At 40.4% G+C, this 12,867-nt stretch overlaps 1 protein-coding gene across 2 annotated transcripts in view; it reads left to right on the forward strand.

Moving 5' to 3' along the window:
- Positions 1 to 12,867, forward strand: part of IYD (iodotyrosine deiodinase) — a 54,856-nt gene that overhangs the window by 2,503 nt on the left and 39,486 nt on the right. Inside the window, exons 3-6 of one of the 2 annotated variants that reach the window (XM_008637875.2) lie at positions 6,090 to 6,284; positions 8,300 to 8,459; positions 9,670 to 9,826; positions 11,528 to 12,102. In XM_008637875.2, coding sequence (XP_008636097.2) covers positions 6,090 to 6,284; positions 8,300 to 8,459; positions 9,670 to 9,826; positions 11,528 to 11,710 — 695 coding nt within the window. In that variant the 3' untranslated portion in view covers positions 11,711 to 12,102. Of the gene's footprint in view, positions 1 to 6,089; positions 6,285 to 8,299; positions 8,460 to 9,669; positions 9,827 to 11,527; positions 12,103 to 12,867 lie in introns of those variants that run through there. The other variant, XM_017739528.1, reaches the window with a different exon arrangement.

Genomic DNA, 12,867 nt, shown 5'->3' on the forward strand with positions numbered 1-12,867 from the left:
TGAATTCCCCACAGTCCCTCCCCAGGCCTTGTTAGTGAGAGCAAAGGGAAGACCTGAGCAGAGTGTTTCTATCTGCAAGTCATCCCACTTTGTCACCCAGTGCTACATATTTGGTCTCAACACTGCTAAAAAGTTGGAAATGGGTTTATTACTGTTTTTACAAAGGTCCTCCATTTGTGGCTTCTGAGAATGTCAGTGGCAGTTTTGTTGGGAGCTGTGTTGATCAAATATTTAAGAGCAAAATGTGGTGATAGTGATAATCTGTTCACTCAGCTGCATATTTTGAACCCGTACAGAATGCCCTTTATTTTCAGTAGCTCTTTTTGATTCACAGCTTGGACAAAAGTCTAAGTACAAAATGTACCCTTCCTTCTTCTTACTGTTCTACTATCCTCCATAAACTCACTTTATTTCCTTGTGAAGTAAAAATCTACAGAGTTCTGTTCCTATGAAGTTTTAAAGTTGTAGTTAATACAGATCTTTTTTTTTCTTTTTTCTCCCTCAAGCTGGTTTCAAGGGCTTTTTGAGGCGTCTGGGTTATTTTTTCCCATAATGACATTTTCCCTCAGTCTGCTTCTAGGAATCTTAAAACTTACGTTGCACATAGACCTGTTTCTAAGAACGATTATAGCTCTTTTCTCAGTGTTCAGTGTACTTCAAGTTAGTGTTGTTTATCAGTTTCTGAAAATAGTTGATACCAGGAAGGGTTTAAACCCTGTTGCCTATTTTCCAAATATATAAAATTTCTTTACAAATTAGTTTATGTGATGTATCCTCCTTTGTTCAATGCAAAGTAGATTCTGTATAAAATTATCCCATAATTTCTTTGTCGCTAATGGCTTACTAGTTCAGTTAAATTGCTGCAAGTTCAAATGATAATATATGAATTATCATCTTGGACTATAGCTGTTTCTGTTAGTCAAAAAATTTAGATCCCCTGCATAAGCAAACCTATTAGCTCTTAACAAGGAATCTCACCGCCACAGCTCCATATATCAAATTTTAGTCTTTATGTGTTAGTTGCTTTCCCTGTTGTTCAGGTGCTAAATTCGAAACTGTACTGGTTTAAAAGTGCTTGCAAAAAATTTTGACAGGTAGGCGTGTTAGTACTGTTGCTAAGTTTTATTTGCTTTTAAATAAAACCTTTCTCAATATACCATGGCATCCAATATTAAATTTTCTTGCTATTTTGCTTTCCCTTAATGGTGTGTGATTCAAACCAATGTCTTTGCAGAACAGTCATGTCTTTTATCTCTAGAAATATTAAAATATTTTTATCATTCGTAGGGAAGTTTTCTTCAGCAACTCAGCCTAAGTGAGAAGAGTAGCAAGGAGGAGTAGAACAGTTAGTAATAAAAGTCTTAATAAAGGATCAAAATATGTTAACCTTGTGGTCAGTGTTAAAACTTTCACTAACTGCACTAGATGCTGAAATGGAAACATAGATGTAAAAAGAGATTTTTTTAATAGTAAAGAATACTTTACCTGCTGTGTAAATTCTGCTGTTTTATTTATGTATGTTACTTTAGCAGACAAACTCAGTTCTGCTTAAATGTCTCAAGCTGGTTTGTGTTTAAAGTTCCTCTGAAGAGAATTTGAGTTAGATAACATGAAGCATTCTTAAGGCCTTGTCTAAAGCTAGAATCTAGGGCTGCCCTAGGTGAACAAGCTGAATTTTCAACAGCCCCCTGAATAGGAAGGGGCAGCTGAAGACCAAGTCTTTTGATTCATGTCCCTGACCAAAGCAAGGTCTATTTGCTGAGTGAAGCACTCTGCTAGAAAAGCACCAACCTTACCTGTAGATGTCAGCCCCACGAGTCTTCCCTGAAGTGGAACCGTCAGGGATGTTTCCCATGAGAAGGACATACCTTTGAGCAGCAGAGCATTCAGTGCAAGTAGCTGAACTGCTTGGGCAGACTCAGTAGGGTCACTTACTGGCAGTGAAGGGTAGAATGGTGAGGGCCAAGTGCTCCTGAGCTTGTCTGTGTTCTGCTTTCGGTAGCTAAAGAGATGGATGTTTCTTGGAGCAGCCAGAGACCCATTCTTTTGTTAAGTCCAAAACACTCAGTCCATTTGTTTAATGGTTTAACTGGCAGTACTTCAAATTTGTTTGCATGCCCATCTATCCTGTAACTTTTTTCTTCATTTATAATATACAGAATGAGAGATTGTTGTGCTGTAGATTGGCAAGGATGCTCTGTATATGTGTATATCTGGCTGTGTCTTGCATTAGGCCATGTGTAATTAGACCAGTTGGATACAGATGAAAAATATGTTTTTTCAGCCTTGCCTTGAATGTTGAGTCACAAGGGCTTCCTTATAGTAGCAGGCATCTTATCCCAAAGTGGTGCTACCTTGTCTCCCATTGCTTCAGAATAGATCTGGATGGTTGGAAAAAAAACTTCAGTCTCTAGCCCAGGGAGCTTCATATATATTGATCATTTTTTGGTCATGCCGTCAGAGCCATACAACTGATGGATAAGGTAAATACAGACCCATTTTATAGTGGTGTGGAAGATGAGGTTGAATTATATTTGCATCTTTGTTATTCTGGGGAACACTTGCAGAGATTAAAAGCAAAGGCATTTTATTACTACATATTTAATTGTGGGAGCACTAATGATACACTCTACTTAGGGACTACAAAGCAATGCACAAAGTACCAAATGTTCCATTTCTTCTGAAAATGCACTGCTGGTTGCTTGTGATACTCCTTGTAATAGACCTGTCCCACTTAAAAGCATTTCTCCTCTCCCCAGTTTCAAAGACTTCCCATATCTTAATAAAACTACTACTGACATGAATGAGGCAGTAGCGTTTTAAATTTACTTTTCAATGACAGTTCATGTTTTGTATCATTTAGGAAGACAGGACTTAGATGGACACAATGCCTTACTGTGTGTATCTTCCTGCTGCTGCAGATTTGTCATCAGCTGAATGAACATGAAAACTGGACTTTTGTGACCTTTTTTCTTTAACTTTGCTGAAAGGCTGGTCCAGAATTTCATGTTATGGGTTAAAAACCCTCCTCTACTTTCCTACCTGCCCAAACTTATTTAAGACCACTGTATACATTTTTAATCTGTTCCATCCTCTTGATTTTAAAGGATTCTCTTCCAGCCCTGGTATACACCCTCCTGTGGTTTATGGATAGCAACCAGATTACATCTCAGCTTTCCTTATCCTAGGTTTTCTGTTTATACAACAGCCACTCATTTCTCTTGAGATCTTAAGAAACCACCTGCAACTGTATTGCAGTTGAGGTAATTTTCACAATATTTTGATGCTGGGTTTCTTTCTTCCAGGGTCTGCGCCTCTCCAACTTACTACTTCTTTTGCTTAAGATCCCAGACCCACTCTTGAGAGTTTTCAGGATCAGCCTGCTAACCACTATTTATAACCCACTAGAAGGATAATCAATCTCTTTTAATTCTCTATTAGTCACACTCAGTTCAGGGTTGGATTCACTACTGGGATTCCTGTAGTGGCCCTTTTTGTGGCAGTCTGCCATTAATCAGACAAAGAACAGGGTCAGTTACCCAGCATTTAAGTCCAAAGATCTGAAAGCTTTCTTTATACACTTTTAATTTTTTTCCTACGCATCATGTCTTTACACTGGAAAAGAGAATTAGAGAGGAATTGTAAGCTTAGGAAGCAATTCCCTAGAGAAGAAACTTGTTTGGAAAGAAAGTGCAGTGGTCTTGATTGGGGTTTCTCAAGGATCAGTCTCAGGACCAATTGTTAATACTATCTAGTGGTCTTTGCATAAAACCAAGGAGGGTACAAGTGAAATTTCTTAATGACATACAACCTGACATGAAGCCAGCAACACAGAGAAGTGTCAGTGCAGGTAAAATAAGTGGCCAACAGAAGTGAAATGGTAGCTTATTGTTCTCAGTGTGAGTTTGTAATTAAGAACTCATGCTTCAAACTGAGGTAAAATTTATTACAGATTTGCAGGCTGATTATAACCTCCCATATGGACTCTGGGAAGAACATAGTCATCATCCTAAAATGTATCCAGAGAGGATTTTCTGATCAAGATAGAAAAGTAGTACTTTTAAAGTGAGATTCCATTTCGGATGTCTGAGCCAAAACCACTCCAGATTTGCTTAAAAAACAGGAAGCTTGATGACTACTGTAAATGGGCAACAGAATTGATGGCAATCTTGAGAATGTGGCTAACAAGATAATAGACTTACTAGCAGGATGTCTGTTGTCCATCAAGTGGTGGGATACACAGAGATATCAACAAGACACTTGTGGTATTGTATAACGTGACCGTACCAACAGGAGTATGTCTAAACACAGCAATTAAAGATATAGAGAGCGTGCACTAAACAGATGGTGCTGATAATGATTTTAAGTTAGCATATGGATAATGTTAACTGCTAAGAAAGAATGGTAGACACATGGTGGAAGAGAACATATAATAGATGAATTTATTAAAAAAAAAAAAAATTGCCGGGAGAGTTTTGGTTTTGTGTGTCAGTTCCCACATTTCTGGATTCTTCTGCTTCAGCCAGTATTCCCATGTTGAGTGTATTGAGATTTTCCATTCTCACGAGTTGTCTCACCTTTGTCCCATGTACAAATATCTTTGAAAGTACATTTCTTTTTTCAGCTTATTATTAAGATGAGCTATCTTGACCAAACAGCAGCTTCCCTTCTTCTCTTCTACTTACATGGGAAACGCCCCCTCCCCCCAAAACGACCAAGCACTCATCACTATTTTCCTGAGTGTAAACTGCAAAGGAAACATTGTCAAGAGGCACCCTTTTACTTTTTATTGTGCAAGATGATTAAAAAAAATGATTTTTACAAGGGGTCACTGCTTTCCATTAACCTGGAGCCAGGTCCCTGCAGACTATGACCAAGAGTGCTTAACACAGGCATGAAATGCTGAACCTAACATATTCTCAGGGTGAATTCTTTGTTTGCAAAATGAAGTGCGTGTTGTTTGGGGACCAGAACCATTCCGTTTAGGTTCATGTATGAAACTGGATTTATTTCACTCCTTGCATAGGCTGAGCCACGCTTGTGAATATTTCACTGCTTTTAAAATGAACAAAAAGTCAGCCTGGTCTCTAAGGCAACTGCCTACTACTAAAACACACAAGTAATTGCTGTTTGAATTTGTGCTGGAGATTGCTATGATTTGGGAATAATAGTCTAATAGCAACAGAAGAGAACTGTAATATTTTTTCCTGACTCAGCTCTCTGTAGCAGATTGCTCAATACTATTGACTAGTCAAAATGCAGCATTTAAATGGCTGTAAGTTCCACATCATAGTTGCAAAAAAAATGCTATCCCTGCTTATTCTAGGAATACAGGGGAGAAAGAGACCTCAGAGACAACAGAAGACTCATTTTGTGATATAAACAGACAGATTTCAGTGAAATGGGGAACCATTTTGAGTTCTTAAATTAAAGACAAGAAACACAATATCCTACATTTGATATGTTGTTATCCTAAGTATAGATGCCTGACGTCCATTTCCTCCTGTGCTGAAAGTAGCGGGAAACCAAGGAGCTTGACCACAAAGTCGCATTTCTGCAGAGCCAAGGCTTGCAATGCTTCTGCTATGAAATGTGAATATGGAAGAAGTTGACATTCACCTCTTCAAAGGAGATTTTACACAAATCGGTAGTTAAGCTCTCTCCTTAAATTCAGTAATTTAATTGATTTTTTTTTTTCCTTATTAAATTGCTCAAGAAGGAACACACATGTTCACATTTATTTGCTGAGAAAAATGGGCTGGAAGACTGTCCACTTTTTCAATGCTGTTTCAGCTTGTAACCCATTTTTGCAGGCTGAAGTGGAGAAGGCAATGACTTCTTTGTGGATCACACTTGCTAGAGCCAGCCAGGACCCTCTTGTCTCTTGGTATTTAAACAAGGTGTTTATTCAGTACCTGGAGCTGGGGATCAATGAGTTGTGTCAACTGGAACCTCAGACTTTGCATTACCAGTGGTGTAGAAGTGCAGTGTATGCCAGTGCAGGACAAAGTGCCTTATGGTGTGAATGCCAAGGATATTGACAGCATTCTCCAGCAAAAAAATCCCTAACTGCTTGTATTTTCTTGCAGAGGGTGATGAAGAGTGGCAAGGACTTGAAGAAAATGTTGCCCATGTCCCCTTTACTGGTGAGCGCTACTCTGAGGCCGAAATGATTAAAAGGTCATGGATGTTTTACGAGCTTCTAAATAAGCGTCGATCTGTCAGGTTTCTCAGTGATGAGCCGGTCCCCAGGGAGGTTATCGATAATGTCATCAGAACAGCAGGTAGGTACTGAGTGGTTCAAGGTCTTGGGGGAAAAAAAAAGGATCAGCATTGCTGTTCAACTGTGTAACTGTGAAAAGGTGGTGTGGAAAAGCCAAGAGAACTGGCATTTTGCTTATGGTTTTCGTAGATTCACCTGTAGCTGGAATGAATTAGCACCCATTGATTGATTGGAAATTACTCAGTTGGAACAACTGTATGTTGGAGACGGGTTTGGAGCACTCCCAATTCCTTTGTGTTTGCAGTTCACCCATGAAGGAAGAAGAGTATTTCAACAGCATGAAAAAAATCACTTAATTTTCAAACTTTAAAAGATGTTACTTAAAATAAAATTGATGTATGGTTTATTGACACATCTTTCAAATAGAAATATTGAAATGTTTTCTCAAAAATGTCAAGACGTGTACTTCACATGCTTTAAAATTTAATGCATTATGATGATATTTATCATGTGTGAGGTTTTTTTTTTTGGGTCCCCCCACAAACAAATAGACGAAATTCTCAGCCATGCAAAATATTTCAGTTGACATACATGGTTGGTGCTTAATAAAGGGAAAGAATTTCAGTCTAGAACAAAAAACATTTTCCAGTTCTTCCAACAGCAGTGCCAGAACCCTGTTGCATATGATTGGAGTGTTATGCTGAGGACCTTCATAGAGTTCATTTGTCTGAATGTCAGAAATTGATTCTCTTTTTGTTGTGGTTGTTGTTGAGAATCCATGTGTTTCGAATCATTACTATCATGTCCTGGCCTAATCTTATCTCTGCTTTAGTTACATTGACTTCAGCCGGGAGTGGTTTTCACCCTCATTATTTCTATTATTCTATGAGCCAGCTGCTGCTACTATAGAAAATATTCCCAAGCTGCCTTAAAGTTCAGTAGCCTTTAGCAGGCTTAATAATTTAAAGATTGTCCACATTTGAGGTGCATTATTTTCCCTTTAAAAACTGTAAGCAGCTTTGTTATTGCACTGTAATGAGTGTCCATCTCCCTCTAATTAACTTGGAGTCATTAAAACACTGAGCATGTTTTGGCAAATGCAGCAAAGCAAACAAGGCTGGCGTGTAGATGAAGTACTTAGTAATGGTGAAAGCTTTGGGCTGTGTAGAGCAAAAGAAAAAGGGAAGCATGAATGTCATCAGTTTTTACCCAAAACTGAATGGAGGAGAGCCAAGGTTCACAATATAAAAACACTTTCATATATCAAGATAGTTCAAACTGCTTATTCAGTGTTTCTCGAACTAAAATCAGTCCTTAGTACTGTATGCATTCAAATCTTCAAATATTTTTAAATGTGTATGAGGGATCAGAGAGATCTACACAGTCTTCTTAACCTATATATATGTGAACCTGTGCATATATATTTTCTTCAGCTTCTGGCTTTTAACCTCAATGCAGTTAAAATATTCTCCATTGGTGTTGGTGGGTGAGCAAGTACAGATTTAATATGTGCACACCTATAAACACCAGCTGTCTGTGGGACAATGAACTCAAACCTGTACGCTCTATGGCAGATGTCTGTGTTGTACAGCTCCTTATCTTTGTCAGTCAGTGACAGATTCCTGCAGGTGGTAACTTAGCCTTGTTTTCCTGAAAGCCATTACTTTCACCCTTTAGCAAATCCACGTGTCAGAGTTGGCGGTGTATTCAGACAGTGCTCTGCTCTTGGTACAACAATTTGCAATAGCCTTACTGCATTCATATATTGCACCATATTACTGCCTCATCATAAGAACCACCAAAAAAGGAATTTTTTACAAATCCTTAATGCTGGCTTCCTGTAAGATGGCAGTATGAAAGGACTAACTTCTGTTCTTCAATGGGATTTCACATTCTTTGAGGAGGAAATGAACAGGATTGTCTGCCAGAACTTATCTCAGTCCTTTTCTTCCCATCTCATCCACGTGCTTTCCCACTGCTCAACTGGTCAGCCTGAAAGCTCACGAGGAAGAGCTGATACCTCTCACTGCCCACCCTCCTTCCTGAGTTTTCATCTTTTCCTGTTTTTCTATGAAGGTACTTCACCTAGTGGAGCACACACTGAGCCCTGGACCTTTGTGGTAGTGCAAGATCCAGATTTAAGACATAAGATTCGTGAAATTGTAGAAGAAGAAGAGGAAATCAACTACAAAAAAAGGATGGGAGACAGATGGGTTAATGACTTAAAAAGATTGAGGTATGAAAAGTCAATTACCTGAGGGGTTTGAAGAGAGCTGCTATTTCAGTGTAGGATAGACTTGTATAATTTTCCATTTCTTCCTCCCTCTCACTTTTAATATTTTTCTAAGATTCATGTTTGGAAAAAAACCTTATAAATATGTGTTAAATTGTGCCTTGGTGGCTGGTTCATAAAATTGCTTCCAGTAAAAAAAATTACATGCTCTCCATTTTGAAAGTTTTCCAAGCATTTGGCTCCATCATTATTTTTTCCTATGTAACCTCTGTGGCTGAAACTCTTGTCCCAGATTTTTCCTGTTGTTTGCCAAACAGTGAAGCTCCCAAAGTCATCGGAAGCTTTGCTACTGACTGAGGAAGCCCCAAGGCCTGTCCCTATCCAAGTGCTGAATTATGCAATAGTTAATTGTTCCAAATGCCCTCCGAAGTCTGACCGACTTGCTTAACTTCACACAATGTGAAGATGTCTACTGAGCCTTGGCTTGTCAAATGGAGCATATGCACAAAGCTTGGTAGAGTTGACCTGCCCTTGACCTTGCCTACTTGTTTGAGAATGTTACTATTTTTCAGGTGCTTAGGTGCTATGCAAATTTATGTGCTGTGGAAACAAATGCCAGGGGTTCTTATGTTTTGAGTGAGAACAGTAGAAGCACTCATTTTCTTGTCTAAATCCTATATCATGAATGTCATTTAAGAAATAGGGAACCAAATGAATTGTAACAGGGATGAAATACCCAGGATCAGAATAATAATTTTTTGCCATTGGAATGTATTTAGGTTTAGACCTTAGACAATAAAGTTTTGAAATTTTCTGACAGCAGTTTTCCCTGCAATGACAAAAAAGTTGTCACTGCTTGTAACAGGCAAATCTGCAAAATTCCAGGAATTAAATAATCTCAAAGGCAAATGCTTATGAGGCCAGGTCATAGATAAGAGGTCAAGAACTATCTCTTACTTGTATGCAATTCCACTCTTCAGAGTGAGCACGTCAGCTCCTCAGCCAAATCTGTTAAAATTGAGAACTCTATTCAAGTTTTTTTTTTTCTTTCTGAAATGTTTCTATTTAAGATGATAATACTTAATCCTTTGCAGTAAATGTTCTAAGGTTTAGTCTACTGCTATAATTGGCCTGTACCTTTAGTGCCCCTTTGCAGTAACTTACACGAAAGTGAAAAGGTCGCAAAATAAATGTCTTAAACATTCTTTTGCAGGACAAACTGGATCAAAGAGTACTTGGACACTGCTCCGTATTTGATCCTCATTTTCAAGCAGGTATATGGGCGGCTTCCAAATGGCAAAAAGAAGACCCACTATTACAATGAAATCAGTGTTTCTATTGCCTGTGGTATCCTGCTTGCTGCACTGCAGGTATGTTGACAGAACTGACATATTGGGACTCAATATATTAGTTTGGATTACATACCAAGATTATTCTGCCCAAATGAGGGTGGAACCCAATTTAGATTTTAACATTTTCAATCTCCCGGATTACTCCAATTCCTGACAATATGTCTTAGTTTGGAGTTTTAAAGTTATGCTACTGAGATCTACATCTGAGAAGGTGATTCCTATCCTCAGTACTGGTTAACAGGAAGAAAAATATAATGTAGCTTCCAGAGTTGTCACTCTTCTCTCGGCACAGGCTTCAGCCCCTGTGGTTTCTGCCTTATGCTAACAAGGCTGACAGGCTCTTCAGACTACCCAAGCATGGCTGTGCAGTGCCACACTGGCCCTTTCTTTTAGGTAATCCCTATAAAACAGCTTGACACCAAATCACTTTTAGTATACAATGCTGGAAAAAAAAAAAAATCAGGAACATATTCCACAGGACAGGCTGTACTATTTCAATCAGTCTTTCTGAGGCATTTCTGAAAGTGAACTGATTTCTAAAGCTCAGCATGTTTGACACCAGCCAGTTAGATTTTCTCAGTGGTTTCTCAGTACTCAGTTCTGCTTCCTGTATCTGATGTACTCACACAAGTGTTAAATAGAGAAGCTATTCTGATAGTTAACCTGGCCTGTCAGCAAGATAACAGCAAGGTGCTTCCTCTTATATTAGGCCAATTTCCTACCAGGCACTGGCATTTCTCCTCCATTCTGTTTTGAATGACACTTCCTTTCATGCATTGCTGCTCCTCAGGCACCATTCAGCACCACCACTATTAGCTTTTCTTCTCTTGAGAAGATCATAGAGATTGCTTAACATGACAGGTGCATTTCCTAGGCACCTCTCCCTGGCTGACTTTTGTATCTCAAAGCCTCCCAAAATGCCTGCATTACATAGACATAGAGACTGAAATCCACATGTGCAGCTCTCAGGAAAAGACTCAGCTGTGTGGTCATATCTTGGATGATGTCAGCTTTTTATTGTTTGTCAGATTTTTTAGGGGTTTTGTGAGATTTTGTATAAGAGGAAGAATGATACATAGACTTATTTTGGGATTCTGATGTAATCCGTAACAATGGCCACTGTGAGAGATGCCAACAGACTCCTGTGACAACTTCTGAGGCAGGGCCGGTGCCCCCTAACCCTGTGAGGTACAGCTCTTGAGGAGGAACAAGTGTTCACAATAATGTAAGGCACCTTCCTGCCAGCTGTATGGAGGCAAGAACCAAAACATTTCTCTGTGTGAGCCAGATCACAGAATCATGGAATAGTTTGGTTTGGAATGGATGTTTCAAGGTCATCTAGTCCAACCCCCAGCCCCATGGGATGACATTCCAATCATATTCCCACAACTGCCTCTCAACTTCCCTGTGGCTATGGATCCCCCATCACACTGAGCACAGCAGGCAGGCTCTGGCTGTACAGCACACAGACATGGCAGGCAGACTGGGCTGCTGCTGTGGTGGAGAAACGCTCTACTTCTCTGTAAGCAGAGCAGGCGTCTTTTATGGTACCATTGAGGCTGTCAGTAAATCAGGGGTTCTCAAGCCTGCAGCAAGCCTAACGAAGTAGCGTTTCTGGGCTAGTCAACAGAAGGGTGTGTACAGGTGTTGTGGGAACAACCACTACAAATACAGAGCACAGACCTCTGTCTCACTCTGTCACTGTCTGTCTTGCTGCAGAATGCGGGTCTGTACACAGTGACCTCCACACCCCTCAACTGTGGCCCCCAGCTCCGGGTGCTGCTCCAGCGCCCAGCAAACGAGAAGCTTCTCTTGCTGCTCCCTGTTGGTTATCCCAAGAAAGATGCCACTGTGCCTGCGCTGACTCGGAAGCCGCTAGAAGACATCATGGTGGTCATGTGAACCCAATGCCTGGAAGAAGGAGTGCATCCCTGCTGACAGCTGAAGTTGTCACTGCTGTTTCTGTGCATTGTCCCCCTGTGTCACTGTTGCTCTGGCTCTTTACTCTTCTATTTCTTTTAGTGTTAGTAATCTACCAACAGCAGTGAGCAGTCAAGTACTGTGCCTTTGACAGTGCTGTTACCTATCTGACCAGGGCATTGTTCCAGGGGATATGTACAATGGCATTTAAATGACCTTCATCGCTTGATTTTTCTCATGCATTGTGGGGACAAATCTCTCCTTGAACTGGAATATATATTTTCCTTTTACTTTTGTGATTGCCATTACACAGTTATTTTAACTTAAGAATTTTAATGAAGGTGGTACTAAAAGATACAAAGAGGTCAAACTCAGCTGTCCTATCTCGGTCAGTGTGTGCTGTTTAAATGCCCCTTCCCCTCCACTGTGTTCAGCTATGTGTAGAAAGATGCTATTTTCCTCTTACATGGTAGGATTTCTCTACTTGATTGATCTCAAAAACTTTCTCTATACCAGGCTTTCTTAAACTATTGTGGCTACGAGTGTCTTAGGTTGGGGGAAATTTAGTAGGAACAAGGCATATAATTTGCTTGTTAGCATTTATTTATACATGTTCCCGGCAAAATTACATCGTGTAGTAGCTATCAATCGCATTCCTGGTACTTGCTGCTTCCACTGGAAGCAGTCCAGAGGGAACTACTATTCTGGTTATCCTGTTTACCTGCAACGATACCAGTTTAACACCCTGAAATTGAAACTGCTTTAGAGACCTTGACACGTGAGAGGTGCTTTCATGTCAGCCGAGACCAGGGATTTGGGAGCGGCGCGCTGGGAGGGCTGGCGCTGCCGATGGCCGGGCGGGCAGAGCCCCCTCGTGGGGCCGCGGGTCCCGCCGGCTCCGCCAGCAGCGAAAGGGGAAACGCTGAAACAGACGCGTCCTTCCTGCAGGTCTCTCTGTTCTGGGTAACACTTTCCCACCCTGACCTCTGCTGCATCTAACGCCAGGCAAGTTCAGCCAAACTGGCTTCAGCCGTCCTTGAGGGATGAGAGGCTGGAGAGCAGTGCCACGGAAAGGGACCTGGGGCTCCTGGTCAATGGGAAGTTGAACACGAGCCCGCAGTGCCTTGGCAGCCCGGAGG

This window comes from Corvus brachyrhynchos, unplaced genomic scaffold (genome assembly GCF_000691975.1).
Source record: "Corvus brachyrhynchos isolate BGI_N302 unplaced genomic scaffold, ASM69197v1 scaffold14, whole genome shotgun sequence".
Taxonomy (NCBI): Eukaryota; Metazoa; Chordata; class Aves; order Passeriformes; family Corvidae; genus Corvus; species Corvus brachyrhynchos.